The 17,822-nt window shown below is 51.9% G+C and overlaps 1 protein-coding gene across 2 annotated transcripts in view; it reads left to right on the top strand.

The window, feature by feature from the left end:
* Positions 1-1,122: 1,122 nt before the first annotated feature.
* The window catches only part of LOC124236180 (CD276 antigen), a 29,645-nt gene continuing 12,945 nt past the window's right edge, over positions 1,123-17,822 (top strand). Inside the window, exons 1-4 of one of the 2 annotated variants that reach the window (XM_046654979.1) lie at positions 1,123-1,302; positions 3,115-3,178; positions 11,133-11,166; positions 17,432-17,563. In XM_046654979.1, the coding sequence (XP_046510935.1) occupies positions 17,485-17,563 (79 nt within the window). In that variant the 5' untranslated portion in view covers positions 1,123-1,302; positions 3,115-3,178; positions 11,133-11,166; positions 17,432-17,484. Of the gene's footprint in view, positions 1,303-3,114; positions 3,179-11,132; positions 11,271-17,431; positions 17,564-17,822 lie in introns of those variants that run through there. The other variant, XM_046654978.1, reaches the window with a different exon arrangement.

The following is a 17,822-nucleotide window of genomic DNA, read 5'->3' on the forward strand; positions in this document are numbered from 1 at the left end:
CACACACCACATAGACAGGTTTGGGTTCAGCACTTAAATTCAAGGGAGCAGATCCTCGTTCCTCCACTCAATAGTTTTATATTCTCAGGTAAGTTACTCACTCTCTTCGTGTCTTAATTTCCTTATTTGTAAAAATAAAGATAACAAGGCATTCACCTCACTCACTTGTGAAGATTAAATGAGATACCATGGTAAAGAGCTTAAAACAGTGGCTGATGTGTGCAGAGACACACATGCATTCATGCCTATTTCCTAAGCCCTCTTCCACACTGCTGCTGCCACTTGGTGGTGGGCCTGGCAGATGCACAAGGCTGGAGTCCCTTCATCCCTCCGAGCCTTGGTTTTTCTCATCTGTAACGTTGGGATAATATTATCTACCTGGTGGGGCTGTTGCCAGGATCTAAAGAGGCCCAGCACAGAAAGCCCCTAGACTAGACCCTGGTTCATAGAATCCTGCTACGCTTTAGCTGTGACTGTCTGTAACTGACGAAGAACAGGCCAGAGAACAGGTGCAGGGGCCAGATACGCCAAGGCAAAGGCCTGACCCCCATCTCCTCCCAGGCTGGAGCTGGGTCCTCTAAGGACAGAGCCCGGAGCCACGGGGGTCAGAGGTGCTCCCGCTTTTAGAGCCTGGTCTGGCCAGCAGCCTGGCATGGGGCTGGGAGCAGGGCTGGCCGGGTGGCCGTGGGTGGAAGGAAAAGAGGAAAACCAGCTCACTGGAAATTACCCTGCGGTTCGCTCAGGCGCCCACGACACTGTATTTATAGAGAGCTCCCTGCAGCTCTTAATTCCGCGCAGTGGAGTTAACCCTTTCCAGACCGCTGTACGAGCCTGGTGCCGGGAGAGAACACAGGACTGGGTGGAACAGCCGGATCCAGCTCCGGCTCTGACGCCAGCAGCCTGGAGGGTGGGGTGGTCAGCGACCAGTCACCTGTCCCGCTCGCAGAAAATAAACTTCGGGTCTTGGGAGTGTGGGAACGGGGTGGGGGATGGGTAGAGATTAGACCAGCGCCCCCTCCGGAAGCGCCCAGGCTTCCCGACGCGGGGCCGGACCCGGGTCGGGGGCGGGCTCTAGCCCGACGCCCTGCCCAGCGGGCGGGCTCAGGCCTTTGCCCCAAACCGCCGCCGCGGGGCCAATCGGGCCTTTGGGCGCTCCCGGGCCGCCTTTCCCGGCCCGCGGCTTCCTCCAGCCCGCCCCGCCCCTCGGACTCCCGGGCCGCCCCCGGCCCGCAGTTGGGCCCGGCCTCGCGGTGGCTCGGCAGCTCCGCCGCGCCCGCGAGCCCCGGGAGTCGGCGCGGCGCGGTGAGTGCTTGCGTGGCGCGGGCGGCCTTTGTCTGCGGCCGAGCCTGGCGGGGCCGCCGGGCGGCGTGCCTGCTGCAGGGGTCTAGGGCGGGCCGTGGGGCCCCTCCTTCGCAGGGCACCGCGTCCCAGCCGTCTCCCCAGGGCCGGGGCTGGCCTCCGCGAGCGGAGCCCGGTGAACGCCGGCTCTAGGGCCCAGAGGCTGCTGGGGGCTGCCAGAATGCAGCCCGCTCCCAACCTCGCCTCCCCGTCCCTCGGCGGAGGGGGCGCCGGGCGTTGGGGGACCTGCCCGCACCCGGGCAGCCGTGGAGGGGGCTGAGTGGGTAGTTGTGACCACAGAGGCCCTGGGTGTGCAGGGGGAAAGGAGGCAGATCTGTCGCTGTGTTGATGATTCTGGAAAGCTTAACGAAGCCGCTAGCTGGAGCTAGGAGGGAAGCAGAGTCTCCAGGACCCTGACCTGACCATCAGTTCTGAGGAGGGGGAGCTGCCGGGGAGGGGAGAATGAGTGGTTAGGTAGGGGAGGGTCCACTCTGCTTGGCCCTGAACGATGAAGCAGTGGACGACTGGAGGACTTCCACAGGCAGCAGTGGGCATGAGGGGGACAGATTCCGAGGACAGGTAGGAACAGCGGGCCTGGGGGAAGGGGTGAATAGATGTCGGGGGTGGGAAGGCAGATGGAGGCCAGAGAGCACGGGGTAGCAGGGACAGGGCGGTTTGGGCTTGGGAAGTCTCAGGGAAATGGTGGGGGGGTAGGATGGAGAGGAGATGGGGAACAGGGTGGAGGGAAGGTGGGGACTCAGAGGGGACACTCTAGAGGAGAGGGGATTGAATCTCAGTGTCCCAAGGCCCTCCATTGCTGTTTTGCTAGTGAATTGGCAGGTTTGGGGGCCTAAGGCAGTGAACTGTCAGGAAAGGGGATTTATTTCTAAGCCAAACCTGCCCTAATGAGAAATGCGTGATGGATGACTCAGATACGGGATCTATCATTCAGGGAAAACGTTAAGCAAACAGCAAAGCAAAAAAGATTGGAGGGAGAGGAAGGGTTTGTTTGGCTTAATGGAGGAAAACTATTTACCTTCAAATGGGATGTGGATAATTGTAAATGAGTCTGATTTCATCATTAAGTTAAGGCCCCTGGTCTTTTTCTTATAAGCATGTCTTTAGCAGTTAGCTTCTACATTAGAAAGTAATGAACCTGTTCTGTCTTTAACAGAGTTCTTTATTTAGTTCAGCCACCTCTAATTCCCACAGGCCTTCCAGAAATCCCTAGGAAATCTGATGCTGTGCAGCCTTCCGTGTAGTTTGGGGGCCTCCACATAGGTGGGAAGCTTTTGGAGGCTGAGGGAAATTGAAGTCTAAACTTGAAATCGCAGTCTCGACATGTCCGATGGGCTGGGCTATCTGAGTGGCAGGGAGGGTGGAGAGCTCTGGGGCATGAGCCGTGGCTCGTATTTCCAGCTCATCTGGCAATGGGAATATTTTGGGTAAGTACACTTCCCTGATATCTGGAGTTCCTGAGCTTAAGCACTAACACTTCCATTAACTGTAGAACATAGACATCTTTCTCCCTCGTATTACATACATGACTGTTTGACATCAGGACTCCTAATGTCAGTGACACTTTCCTTCATGACGTCAGGTCAGCACTGTGAGCACCCGGTTTTGCACTAAGGGGTCTATGGCAGAGGGACTCATGAGGGAGTGAGCTTTGCACTAAGTGGTTTCGGCGATGCTACTTTTGGTCCCGTGACTAATCTCTGGAGTTCTTCTCTGTCTTTCATGACATCGCTGGTGGTTTCTCCTGCCTGCCTGCAGTGAACTTTCCAAGGTACTCCAGGCTCCTGTGCTCCAAGAAATCAGACCATCCAGCGTGTGGAAGGTGAGAAGCCTGTGTTAGTGGCAGCCTGAGGAGGGGACGGGATGCTGGGATTTGGGGACTGCTTTTCTTTCCTGCCCATGGCCCTGTGCAGCTCTGTCCGGGCGCCCAATGGAAGCAGGTTGGCTGAATGTCTGAGATGCTCAGATGCCTGACAGCCAGGTTTGGTGCTTGAATCTTTGTGGCAAGGACAGTTATAGAAGTGTTTTCCCTTCTGAGGAGGCTGTGTCCTTATTCTGGGGAGGTTGACTTCTGAATCTTCCTGTGGGAATTCCTCCATCTTTAAACTGTAACCTTCTCTGGAGTCGTAAATCTTCGTTCCGTGGAGCTGGATTTGGGTTGGATACCGAGTTGGGCAATACTGTTTGGAGTCAGAGATGCGAGGTGATCATAGAGCTGGGATCCCACAGTGTCCAGAGACTCCTAGAAAGTGTTATAGAAGAAGTGTCTGGCCTGTCACTGGCTGCTTCTTGGTTGAACTTGTGGGTTTTGGGCTGTGTGAAGAAAAATTACCCAAATCCAAGCACCCTTGCAGACTATGACCACCTAGGGCCTAAGCCTGTGGCCCTGAGTCATGGGGTCAGGGGAGGAGGAAGTAGGGCAGGCAGGATGATGTCACTGCCCATGAGCTTATCCTCTGAGTGCATGGCCCTTTCTCACTGCTGTCCTTTTGCCACACCCCCGGAGTGGGAGCGACCAGGACGTCTACCAGCAAAAGAGGGAAGGCGTAGCCAGGGCCTGGGGGAGGGGACAGAGGGTGAGAACTGGTCCATGGAATCCTTGAGGAGTTTGCTTCGGTCTCATTGGCTCAGAATGGATCAAACTTCTGGGAGAGGGACACATGTGCTATTATGTAACCTGCGCCTGCCACCCCCGGTTCTGCCACCCCTGCAATGTGAGGTTTCAGACAGGAACATTGGGTTTTCTGGTTTTAGTGGTGGGGCTGTGCTGGATGCTTAATAGATACCACCTCATTTAATCTTTATAGCAGTCCTGTGAGGGAGGGTAGCCTTAGCTCCATTGTGTAGATGGGAAACCGAGGCCCAGAAAGGGTAAGTCACATGCCCAAAGACACACAGCTGGCAAATGCTGAAGCTGAGATGCTCTCTGCCTCCAGAACTGGCTCTTTCTGCCACTCTGGAGGCAGGCACAGGCTTCACCCCTCTTTTTGGAGCCTGGCAAGATGTGCTAAGCGTCCCCACAATGAGGCAGAGAGGACTCATCTGGGGAGCTGGGGAGAGGCCAGGCCTGAACAGTTGTCCTTGCAGCCCAGTTGGGACCATTGCTAAGAGTTCTTACTCATCCAGAGGCCTGGTCCTCAGCACACTTGTGCCTCCAGGAGTCCTTTGTACACCCTCCAGTTCTGCCCAGTGCTCCCAGCCAGTTGCCCCCATTCTCCCTCCTTCTCCTCTGGTCCAGAGAAGGGATGCCTCCTTCACACCCTTACTGCCTTTGGGCATTTGACATTTCTGAGGCCTAGGGAGAGTATGTTGCAGGAAAACCTACTGGGAGTGGGGAATGACAAGGATATTTTGTTGGGAGCCTTGGAGCAGGGAGAGATACTACCTCTGGGAGGCAGGGCTCCCAGGCCACCCTAAAGTCAACATAGGCTCCCAGGACTTGGGAGTCCCCTGGGAGAGACACTGGAATGGGTGCTTGTAGGGGAGGCCCTGTACCAGGGGACTGTGGCAGCAGCAGGGGCAGTAAGGGCTTGAGCCCATTGCTAGATGGCTGTGTCCTGGCTTCTGGGAGGAGCAAGGAGCAGAGGAACACTAGGGATAAGCCAGACACAGAGATGGAGCTGAATTGTGCGTTTGCTGCTTTGGAGCTGGGATGCTGGTGGGGTTCTACGTGGAAATGGGGTCATAGAAGGAGCAATGGTGCCAGGGACCTAGACATATAGCCTGACAGAGGAGGTCTTGTCTAGGGAGAGTGGGGTTGGGGGAGACGGAGAAGGGGGCTCTGGGCAGAGGCCCAGGAGGCCTATGCCTGTGCCCATGGCAATAATAACAAAAGTAGTAATGATTGGGTGCTAGTTGCTTTCCTAAGTCCTCCTTGTGTATCATCTTATTTTATTCTCACAGCAGCCCTGTGGGGTAGGGATTGTCATCCCCGTTTTAGAGATGTGGAATTGACTCTCAAAGAGGTTAGATCATTTATACTTGATCATGTGCCTGGCAAGGCTTCTGAGTCAGAAGTTGAACCCAGGGTTGCCTGCTCCTGAGCTTAAGCTCTTCCCTGGGGCAGGCAAGGCAGCCTGATAATTCCTTCTGACTGGGGAGGAATTCAGGCCCTAGGGGCACGTGTGAGCTGGCTCTTAGTCACCTCTGATGGCAACTGGTAACTGAGCATGGGCCCTTGGGTGGCCTGCACCCTCTTAATCTGTACAATGGGCATGGAGTTAGGCACTGGACCAGGTGAACTCCAAGAGGCCTTCATGCTCTGAGGACTCCTGGAGCCTGCTACACTCCTCAGGGCGAATTCCCGGAGAGCTAGACCGGCTGGTGCTTAGATGGAGAGTGGTCCACAGAGTTGTTCTGCTAGGATGAACCTCTTTCGGGGTAGAAACCTAAGGAATTTGGAGGCAGTGAGGTGTTCAGGCAGAACACATCTGGAGAGTAAAGTCTGGAAAGGCTTCTGGAAGGGGTGGGATTTCCAGACATATTAAGATGGGCACCTAGCAGGACTCAACAGAGATTGAGTGAATGCAGATGTGTGTGCTGGCCTGCCAGGGTTTGACCCGGGCTCCACCCCCTGATTGGGTCTTATGATCTCTCATCCCTTCCCTTCCTCTCTCTACTCTCCTCGTTCACATCCCTTCTTTTGGCCAGAGCTCTTTTGAGCTCAATGTAGCTTTCACTTTTTTCAGGGTTCTGTGCTACTGATGATATGTGTGTGTATGTGCGTGTGTTTGTACACACGTGTGTGCACCCATGTGTGTGTATAGCCTCTGGACACGCTTCCAGTTCCAAGACGGTGTCACGCTGCCTTGTCAAATGGCCGTTGAGCCCTAGTAGATGCAGACACACATTGGGGCGGCGCCCTAGCCAGAGGAGGGGCGAAAGTCAGGCCAGCTGCTACAGCAGAAGTCTCGCTTGCAGACCCACAGAGATGGCTGGGTGCTCTCTGGTTTGCCTCCTCTGGTTCTGAGGCCCCAACTTCAGTGTGATGAGGCTGCCGTGGTGGGACGGGGTGGTGCAGGAAGGCCGGGGGCTCTGCTCTATCCTGTTTTCCTCTCTTCCTTGTTCTTCCTAAAACCATGAGGGAAGCAGGCAAAGCATGCCAAGAAAACCTTGGCCCCGCTCTGCTGGGCTGGCCCTGATGACACAATGCTGTCCTGACTCACACAGAAATCGCTTTGAGAGGAGGAATTGATTTCTTCTCTTGGGTGGGATCACGGGGCTGGGGAGCAGTGCCCAGTGGACAGCCTTGAACACAAAAGGCCCAAAATGACTCAGATTATCAGGAAAAGGAAGGTCAACAGGGAGCTGTTCTCGGAGAACTCTGGAGACCCCTTCCTCTCTCTCCAGGCCCTCACCCATTTATAGAGAACCTATACTAAGTAGGTCAGTTTAGATAATTTTGCTCAGTTGACTCCTATAAGCATCCTATGAGGATAGAGTTTATAATCCCTGTTTTACAAATGAGCAAACTGAGACTCAGAGAGGATGTTTTCCCAAAGTGGCATGACTAGGAAGTGGCAGAGTGTGGCTTTGAACCTTTATCTCCAACTCTAAAGTCATCTTCTGAAACACCAGGGCTCACTTCTTCCATGAAGCCTCTTGTGACTATACTAGCCCAGCCGGTGATGGTGGCCAGGACCTTCCTTTGAGGGTTGGGGAGATGAAGACCCAGAGAGACAATGGGTTTGTTCCAGGGAGCCTACCAAGTGAGAGATGGAGCCTGGTCTAAAATCCAGGTGAATCTTTGATGTTGCTGGTTTTCTTTTTTCTTTTGTTAATTGCAAAAGAGTTACATGTTCATTGTCAAAGTTACAGAAGTGTATCAACTAGAAAATGGAAATAGACTCTTAGCCTCATTCCCACCTCCCAGAGTTGGTTTCACTTCCAGACCCTTTCCCATATACAAACATGCATCTGTCTGTCTCTCTACCTAAACACACATGCATGCCTGCATTCATTCATTCATTCATCGAACAACGCATTGAGCACTCATCGTGTGCCAAGCTCTTGCTAGAATTAGGATACAATAGTAAACAAAGCAGACACGGTTCCTGCTCAGGGAGGTTCCAGTATGGCAGGCAGAAAATGAACTCTGCAGTGAATAACAGGAACTTTCTTAGCGTGGCTGACCCTCTGACCCAGCTTTTCTGCCAAGATGATTCTCAGGATAAAGAGGTGTCACCCATTCATCCAGGAAGAAGGAACTGTGTTTGCAAACACCCTGAGAGGTAGGGAAGAGGATCCCATGTTGTAGGAACTGGAAGAGGCCCCCTGTGGTGAGGTGAGTCTGGGAAGGTGAGCAGAGCCAGACCAGATAGGGCTCTGTAGGCCACGGAGGAGCTGGCAAGTAAAAGGAACAGTCCTGGGATTAAATATTGAAAGTGATGACGTGACACAATTTGTTTTTATAGCAGTTGTTCTGGCTGCTGTGTAGAGTATGGGTTGGAGTATAGAACTGGGTGGGGAAACGAAAGTGGGGAGACTGGTAAAGAGGCTTTTGGGGTCATCTGGTCGAGATCATGATGACTTGGCGGACCAGAGAGAGAGGCAGAGGTGGAGAGTAAAGATATATTAAAGGTCTGCAAACTTTTTCTGCAAATGGCCAGAAAGTAGGCTTTGCAGCTATTGCAACTACTTAGTTCTACTGTTGTAGTGCAAGAGCAGCCACTGACATACGTAAATGAATGAAGTGTGGCTGTGTTGCAGTGAAACTTAATATTTATGGATGCCGAAATTTGAATTTCATATAATTTCCATGTGTCATGAAATGTTCCTTTTATTTTGTTTTTTCCCAACCATTTAAAAAGGTAAAACCTTTCTTAACTGCTGAGCTGAACAAAAACAGACAGTGGGCTGGATTGGTGCTGAGGCTGCAGTTTGCAGACCCCTGAGATTATTTTGGGGTTCAGAATGGCTGTTCTTGGTGATGGATTGCAGAGATGAGAGAAACTCAGGTTTCTGGCTTGAGCAGAGGGTGGAGAGCAGTGCCTTTATCAAGCATGAAGGGCTGGGGAGGAAAGGGTTTGGGGGAGAAATCAAGAGTCTGAAGAGGGACATGTTAAGAGGGAGATTCCTATGAGTCATTAGAGGTGTTTAGGAGACAGTTGAGTTTAAGATTGGAGCTCAGACGAGAGGTGTGGACTGGAGAAGTACATTCGGGAGTTGCCGAATGGGAGTGGATAAAATCATCTAGGAAAAAAATATAGTAGAGAGTTGAGGGGAGAGCCTTGAAGCAAGACTCAGGAGGTTCAGTGCTGGAGAAGGAAGGGCCTGCAATGAAATATAGATGTTAGACGGAGAGAGGGGGGGATGCTAAACTGGGACCATAGGACTTGACATTTTGTTAATACAGAAGTGAGGTCATACAACTTGTGCAATATACTTTATTCACTCAACAATGTGTCATGGACTTATTTCCATATTAGTTCCTGTTCTTTTGAAAAGGTGTATGCTATTCCATGATGGAGATGTGCCATGGTTAATGTACCCATTCCCTGTAGTTTTCCTTTCTTTTTTTTTTTTGAGGAAGATTAGCACTGAGGTAACTGCTGCCAATCCTCGTCTTTTTGCTGAGGAAGACTGGCCCTGAGCTAACATCCGTGCCCATCTTCCTCTACTTTATTTGTGGGACGCCTACCATAGCATGGCTTGCCAAGCCGTGCCCTGTCCACACCTGGGATCCGAACCAGTGAACCCCAGGCTGCCAAAGCGGAATGTGTGCATTTAACCGCTGCACCACGGGGCCAGCCCCGTGTAGTTTTCCATTTCTGCTGCTACCCGAGTGTCTTTGAGCAGTGGTGCTAGTGTTTCTGTAAACCAGTTTCTACAAACTACAGCCCATGGGCCGAATCTTCTGCTGTTTGTTCTTGTATAACCCACAAGCTAAGAATGGTTTTTACATTTCTAATGGTTGAAAGAAGTCATGTGATTCCTGACAATCATACACGGTTCAAATCTGAGTGTCTGTAAATCAATTCTATTGGACCACAGCTGCGCTCATTCAGTTGTGCGTTGTCTGTGACTGCTTTCCTGCTACAGTAGCCGGGTTGAATAGTTGCGACAGATATCTGATGGCCTGGAAAGCCTAAAATATTTACGACTTGGACCTTTGCAGAAGAAATTTGCTGACCCCTGCCTGACTCGATTCTACATCTAGGAGTAGCAGTAGGTCCACACACAAGTGGAGTGGGGTGTCGTGAGCAGCGCCAGGAGAAAAAAATTCTTGGATGCCCAACATTACACCATCAACTCTTTTCTATTGAGTAAACCATTGCCCTTTTAAAATATGTTCCTGTAAAATTCAAACCTTCTCAGCAAGGTTAACATTACATATTGATCAATTAATCAAATGTCCAGCCTAGTGATATATAGCAATAATGTTACTCGTCTACTTAAAAGTCTTTCTCCCTCACCACTTACAAACAAAATCAAAGGAAAACTTCCTGCTCTAGCCCCTGCCTACCTTTTAGCTTCTCCTCCTCCTGTGATCACCATCTTGCACCTCATGTCAACCCCTACTGAACTGCTTGCAATTCTTCCAGTCTCCATGTTGCTTCCGACCTCAGTGCCTTTGCACAGGTTTCTCCCTCTGGCTGGATGGCCTTTCCCAGCCAGACCACATGGGGAGCTTCAGGTCAATTTTCAGGGTTCACCTTTGGAATGACCTTGTGTCTGCAATGCCTCCAAGTAGCCCTCCCTGTATCTTAAATAGGACACCACACTGGACTGCAGTGATTCAAGGGTGTGTCCACCTTCCCTATTGAAATGCAGGCTCCTTGAGGACAGTCATCTCTATGCCCCCAGTGCCTGCCTACAGGCAGCTGGTGAATAGTTAATGAATTACTGAGTACATGAATGAAGGCATATTCAAGGATTCCTTCAGTTGTAGGTAATAGAAATGTAGCTCAAACAAGCTTAAGAAAAAAACCTTGGCTCAAGTGTCTGGGCAGTCTAGGTGTGCAACTTGCTCTGGGTATAGGGGTTTAGATGATGTTTTCAGGGCTCTGTCTCCCTCCAGCTTTCATCTCTGCCTCTGTTTATTTGTTTGGGTCAGTTCTTTAGGTGGTTGGTAACTGACAGATTCACCGCTAACAGGCCCAGACCAAGTCCTTCTTAGGAACCTGAGCAAGAGTCTTTTCTGATAGCTCCAGCAGAAAAGCTCTGGGATGTCTCTGATTGGGTGTGGCCTGGCTCACAGGCCCATTCCTAAGCCAATCACTGAGTAAGGGCGGGGCAGGGCTTCTCCAGTCAGTCTGGTCTGGTCATGGAGGAGACCTGAGGCTGGGGGTCAGCCCCTCCAGCACCTGGGGGCTTGGTTCCCTGCAGGCTAGTGGAGCCCTCTCATCAGAAGGAGCCAATCTAGAACAAGAGAGGGGCACTCTAGAATAAGGACATGGAGCAAAATAACCAAGAGTTCCAAGACTGGCTACTGGAGGCAGAGATAGTCTGCTCAGCATCTGCTTGCTTCTTTGTCAAGGAAAGAAGGAGCAGAAGCTGTTAAGAAGGAACTGAAGTTCAGGCCAGGTGGAGAGGTGATAATCTGTTTTAAACAGATTTGTCTTCTGACCCCTGGGCTTGCCTGTCCCAGTGCTGAGTGAACTTGGAGTTAAGATCTCTGAGGAGCTATCAGGGATATTTCAGGACCACTGCGGGTAGTCAGCAGGGGTGGGGTGGAGATATGGGTCCCAGCATTCCACAGTTTTCTCACTGTGTCCAGAATCTATCCAGGTCCTTAACTGACCCCTCACTGCCTCCTTTGCCTCATCTCCTGACAGCCTCTCCCCGGAGCCCGTCTTCCCAGAGGATGCTGTGAGTGTCCACTCCCTCGTGACTTTGCTTATGCTGTGCTTCTGCCAGACAGCTGAAATGTCTCCTCCTGTCTGAGGTCCTTGCTAAGCCTCCCCACTCTTCCAGTGAGTTACTTGACCCTCCGTTCCCATAATACCTGGTATAAACCTGCATCCTGTGTGTTGCATGAATGGATAAATGAATGCTGGAAGACTTGAGATGGGCAAATAACCAGTTTTATGGGCAAGAAGGTAGATTGTAGGAACGACAGATTGGCGATCATGTCCTTAATCCCAGACAAAGTCCTGGAACCAATTATTCATTGAGCACTTGAAGAAGAGTCCATCTTCTTCAAATGAACCTTTTTTTCTGGTTCTTCTCCATTAGAATGGCCCCCTGCCAGAAGCAGTGATGTGTCTCCTGACAACTTTGGGGATGAGATAGATAGATAGGCAGCTCAGTGGCAGCACAAGCAGGAAGTATCCTTGCCACAAAGCCTTGAATAGTGGATGGACGTTGATCCAGGGGGCAGACCCTAAAGCTGTGTGGTTTCCTATTCCTGTCCTCTCCGTGAGGACCTGATGACACAAGAAAGAAAGCAGGGAGAGGAGAGCAGCCTTTCGAGATGACATTCATTCATTCTGTTTTTCATCCACCAAAAAATTTTTGGGCACCTTCTATGCACCGGGAACTGTCAAAACAGTACTTCAGAAGATCATGGCCTGGTTACACAACACTGTGACTGTAGTTAATACCACTGAATTGTACACTTAAAAATAGTTAAAATGGTAAACTTCATGTTATGTGTATTTTGCCACAATTAAAAAGAAAAGATCATGGCAGTTGGAGGGATGGACTCAGCTTAACTGGATGAAATGTAATAGTAACAAATGAGACATCCTGTAATGCTTCACCCCTTCCCCAAATCCATCAGAAGAGGATGGCAGAGATGTGGATCAGCAGCAACGTGAGCAAACAACTTCTGGTCGTTGGCCACAAATTTGATAGTCTTTGGGTTCTTTTGGTGAACAATATGACATGGCTGCCCAGTGTGACCTCGTCACGGGAGAGGACAATCTGATCCTCGTAGGGCTGTTATAAGGGAGGGGGCAGACTTATTCTGTGTGGTCCAAAGGGTCAAATGAGGACTGATGTGGGCTGTACAGGAGATAGATTTTGGCTCAATGTAAGGTCCACCAATGAAAGCTGCCCCAAAACCAGTGGACTGGCTTGTGAGGTAGCAGGTGCCCATTAATGCAGGGGGCAAGCAGAGGTTGTGGATGTGCCCAGAGACGGGTTCCCTGTTCTGGTACCTGACCATTAACTTCTGCAGTTTCTCCAGAATTTCTTGCAGGGCCTTTTCTCGTCTATGATCTCCCTCGGGGATCCCAACCTTGGCTTCCGTTACCTGCAGTGAATGGCTCCCCTGTCCCTCTCTGTGTGTGCAGGAGTCCGTTGGACATTTGACATGGATGATCCATAACTCAAGCCCAAGAGGAACTGTTCTTCCCCCTGAATGTGCTTGATATCCAGGCCTCTATATCTCATTATGTGCCCAAGCCTTCTGTCCATCCTTGACTCTTTCAGCCCCTCCCTCTTATACAAACAGTCTCCAAGCCCGGTCACGTCTACCCTTGAAATATCTCCTAAGTTGGCCGCAGGCATCACTGAGTGACTTGACAGTGTCATATTTTGAAACACCTATTTTATATGTGGTTTCCTTTTGCTGCTCTGAGCAGTGGCAATTTTCATGGGGTAGGGAGACGGGGCAGAGAAGGAGGGAAAGGACGAGAGGGAGGCTCCCTAAATTAGTCACTTTAGATGCTATAAGAAACACCCAAAATAACAGTGACACTAGAATAGATGCTTATTCTCACCCATGTGACAGTCTGGCTGTGTCCAGGGCTGATACTGCGCCTCCTCAGGGTCCTGCTGTCTCGCTGCTCTGCAGTCCCCAGGATGTTGCCTTTGGCAGTATGGTCCCAGATGGCTCACCATCGTCTGTGTTCCAGCCAGTGGGAAGGGGGAGGAGAAAAGAGAGGATATGCCTCCTCTCTTTAAGGGCATGACCCAGAAGTTGTACACATCAGTTCCTCTCACATCCTATTAGCCTGAAAATGGTCACAAGGCCCCACCCAGCTGCAAGGCAGGCTGGGATCTGTAGTCTTTAGCCGAGTGGCCATGTGCCTAACAATTCTATGGAAGAAGAGAAAAGGTGTAAGGGGAAGACTGGTGGTTTCTGCCACAGCTGTTTTGTACATTTTAGTGTGTCCTGCATGGCAGCTAATTGACTAGACCTTAAGGATTTGGTACATGAAGGCTTAAAGTGCTAATGAAGTTCCACTAGCATCCAGCAAAGCTCTTCTTTTATGGACGGGAACATTGAACTTAGAGAGGGGAAGTCAACTGTTAAGACTGCACAGCAAAGGGTCAGAGCTGGGACTAGAACCCCAAACTTTGGGCTCACTTTGTACCATTTCAGAGATCTGGCTGAGATGCAGACAGGCAGTGCCAGGAAGACAGGTCTCTTGGGGCTGGGGAGGGGCCACATTTCCCAGCCTGTCTACCTGGGGAGCTGCTCATTATTTTTCAGGACTCACCTTTAGGGTTATCATGGCTCTGAGGTGCCTCCAAGTAGCCCCCACTGTATCTTAAACAGGACTGCACTGAACTGCAGTGAGTCATGGGCATGGCCACCTTCCCTGTTGGAAGGCAAGCTCCTTGAGAACAGACGCATGGTTTAGTCATCTCTCTGTCCTCAATGCCTGCCAACCAGGCTCTCTGTGAATAGTTAAATGAGTTACTGAATACATGAATGAAGGTATATTCAAGGATTCCTTCAGCTGCAGGTAGAAACTTAGCTCAAACTGGCTTAAGAAAAAAAAAAGATTGGGGCCAGCCCAGTGGCACAGTGGTTAAGTTCACACGTTCCACTTCCGCAGCCCAGGATTCGCCAGTTCAGATCCTGGGTGCGGACATGGCACCACTTGGCATGCCATGGTGTGGTAGGCATCCCACATATAAAGTAGAGGAAGATGGGCACGGATGTTAGCTCAGGGCCAGTCTTCCTCAGCAAAAAGAGGGGGACTGGCAATAGTTAGCTCAGGGCTAATCTTCCTCCAAAAAAAAAAAAGAAAACAAAAGAAAAAAAAGATTGGCTCAGGTATCTTTGCTGTCTAGGTGTGCATCTTGCTTCAGGTATAGCTGGATCCAGGGGCTTAACGGCTATTTTCAGAAGCTGTGCTTCTATGCTATGCTGGTTAGCATAGGTTGACACTAGGTGTGTGGCTTGACCCTTCTTGCCCTCTTTGTGGGAAGTGTTGCCGAGGCAGGGGGTTAGGAGAATATGTGATACTGCTGGTAGTCATGGTGGAGGCAAGCAGTCTCCTTTGGGCATCCCCAGGTCTGGGGCATCTTGGCAGAGAGCTCAGTCTTAGCCCATGTTTTTTGGTTTTGGTTTTATGGGGACGTATCTTGGGTCATCTCTCAGGAGCTACCCCGCAGCTCCCCCTCGGCTGATGTTGGATGTACTTGCTGTACCCTCAGGCCGAGGGCAGCCTGGGCCCCTCATTCCTACTTCTCTGGGAAAGCCAAGGCACTCTGGTCTTTTCTGGCAGGGCTGCTCAGAGTTGCCTCATTTGGCTGGGATAGGAGAGAGAAGGGGGAAGGAGAAGGAGGAGGAAAGGTTGGCTGATGACTCACTGGGAGCGGTGGCACATGCTGACTCCAGGGCAGGTCCTGCCTGGGGCTGAGAATTCCCCTTTGTAGAAAAGGTGGGTGGAGTGGTGCGCATGCAGCTTGAGGTCCCTGCATCTCCATGGGGCTCTGTGTACTGGAGCGGTCCATCTGTCCCCATGGGCCGTGGTGGGCTCTCTGTTCCCAGGACATCCTCCCATTCCCTGAATGGCACCTATCTCCCAGCTGTTTCTCCCTTCTGCCCTCAGCTCCCCAGGCCCAGCTGTTGGGGTGGAGCCTCTTGGTGCTGTGGAATTCTCAGATCTCCTTCGCTCTGGGCTGTCAGGCTGCTTCTCCCCAGGGTAAACCATGAGGGTGGGAAGTGTCCTGGGTCCAGTGTCTAGGAAAGGAGTCAAAGGAGCAAGCCCAGTGCCCACCCCTGAGAGGACCCATTCCCCCTCTGGAGGAAAGGACATCTTGGCCCTTGGGGAGCCCTGATAGGTCTGATCAGGAGAGGGGTGTCCCCTCATCCCCCTACATTCATGGAGGTGGTAGGCATTCCCAAGAGATCCTGGGGAGGAAAACCCTACTGTGAAAAATTAGCTTGGTGTATGGAGGAGACAGTCATAAGAAAGGTCTTGAGTTCTAGGCTAAGCATGTTGGTTTACTTGACAGTAAATGGGGAGTCATGGGACGTCCTTGAGCAGGAGGAAGGATGGGAGTAGATTCCTGTCTTAGGTCCTAGGAGGAGACACCGTAGAGAATGGGGTTGCTGGGGACAGAGTGGAGATAGCAGGGCCAGGGAGCAGGGTTGCAGGAGGGTCAGAGGAGTGCTGGCCGCATAGGTCAGGGTGGGAGGTGGCGGGCAGGCATGAGCTGTAGTGCGAAGGGTGCAGGAGGCAGCCCAGGAAGAACAGACAGCCTTGATTTGTCTAGAGGTGGAAAGAAGAGAGACTTGGAGTCTGGGAGCTTCTTAATCCTTGGTCCCTGGTATTTTCTTGGGGGGAGAGGCAAGCACAGCAGACAGGCCACTGCCTGCTAGCTTTTCCTGTGGGCTGTGGCAGCCCTTGAAGGCAGGATGTGGTGCCCGCCAAGGGTGCCTTTATGAATGGAGAGGGAAGGCTGCTGACTCAGCAGGTGGCGAGGCTTTAGGCTGCTGGGTTTTGGACCGGAAGTGTCTGGGAAGGAAGCGGCTGCTCAGGGCTTCCCCGCTGCAGACAGCTGGGAGAGGGGGGCTGGACAGGATGCACCAGGTCTGGCTGAGGGACTCCCTCAGCTCTGCTGCTGGGAGTGTGGGGGTGGGGTGCTTGATGGGGATTGGAAGGGTTGAGGCTGGGTGCCTGTGACTGGAATTGATGCTCAGGGCTGTTGATGAGGTTTGCTCCGAAGAAGGGCAGAAAGGTGGGGCAGGAGGCTGGGGACTGGAACCTCTCTCAGCATTCCTAACTGTCAAATCACATCACATCCACAAAGTCACCTCAGTTATCCGGGCTTTAATTTTTTTCTCCTGTAAAATGGGACCAAGTTGATCGGCCTCCCTCCCGGGTGGTTCTGAGAATGTAAAATGGTTGATATTCTTGTCAATCAGTGTTGGATAGCATAGACTGACGCTGGTTACGTGGCTTGATCAGGACGTGGTGTGAACAATCAGGCAGTGGCTGTGGGACACAGGGAAAACGTGGTGCAGCCTGCCCAAGTCAGACACCTTGGGGGCCAGCCGGGCCTGGGCCTCCGGGCTCAAGTCTGACCTATGGCCACAGACAAACTTCTCATTCAGTCCTGACTCCAGCCTTGGGGGTCAGCCCCAGTCCTGGCTTCTTCCATTTCTGATCCGTCTTGGTCACTCAATATACATGTGTTAAACTAGCAAATGTCCTCTCTCCTGAGCCCCACACTCATACACCCAGCTGCCTTCTAGAACTCTTCCCTGGAAATTTCTACACCAACACTGCTAATGTCACACGCCCCTACACCGAGCCCTTCCATGGTCTCTGTCTCAGTGAGTGCCCCACTGAGTCACTGAGCTCAAAATCATGGACCCTTGACTGCTCCCTTTCTCCCCACGTCCTCAAGTGCTGTCACTTTCACCCAAACCTTCTTCATCTCTTCTGTCCAGTTCTTCTCATTTATCTTGCAGATGCTGTCAGAGTAATCTTTATGAAGCACAGCTCTGACCATATCCTTTTCCCTATTCCAGATCCTTCAGTGCCTCCCAGCTGCCTTCAGGGTAAAGTTCAGACCTCTTAGCCTCTCTCAAAGTCTGCCTCCAGCCTCAGCTCCTCCTCTCTGCTACCTGCTGCTGTCTCCAGCAAAACTGATCTGTGCACGTCCTTGCCCAGCAGGCCAGCTTTGCCTTGACTTGCTGCCTCAGCCGCCTCTTTAGTTCTGAAAGGGTGGTTCCCAGCTGCCCACCTCCCCTTGTCCTGTCTCCCCAGTGCCTCAATCCTCAGGATCTCTCAAAAACTCCCTCAGCAGGGAGCCTTGTGGGGTGTTGGAGGGAGAACCTCCCTGGGGGCAGTTGCAGCCTTCCCCAGCTGGTCCAGGGGAGCGGGGGAGAGAGGGCCTGGGGTGGACCTTTTGAGACAAAGGCCTCACTTCCTCTTCCTCACAGGCAGGGGCAGCCTTCCACCACGGAGAGCCAGCTGTCAGCTGCCTCACGGGAAGATGCTGTGTCGACGGGGCAGCCCCAGCACGAGTGTGCCTGTGGCCACCGCCCTGGGAGTGCTGTGGTTCTGCCTCACAGGTGAGGGGAGCAGTTTGGGGACTGGAGGTGAGAGCGAGGTGCCCTCTCCCACCAGGGCTCCTGCCAAGCCTGTCTGTCTAGCAAGGATGGTGAGGGTTTTGACAAACCTCTCCCATTCTCCCCTGTGCCCTGTCCACACTCATTTCTACCTCAGGATCCAATAGGCAACTCACTTTACATTTCTCAGCCGCCATCTGCTCTTCTGGGAAATAGTAACATGAGCACTGATGTGGTATTGCTGTCTCAAACACATTGTGTG

The sequence above is a fragment of the Equus quagga genome, chromosome 2 (genome assembly GCF_021613505.1).
Source record: "Equus quagga isolate Etosha38 chromosome 2, UCLA_HA_Equagga_1.0, whole genome shotgun sequence".
Lineage (NCBI taxonomy): Eukaryota > Metazoa > Chordata > Mammalia > Perissodactyla > Equidae > Equus > Equus quagga.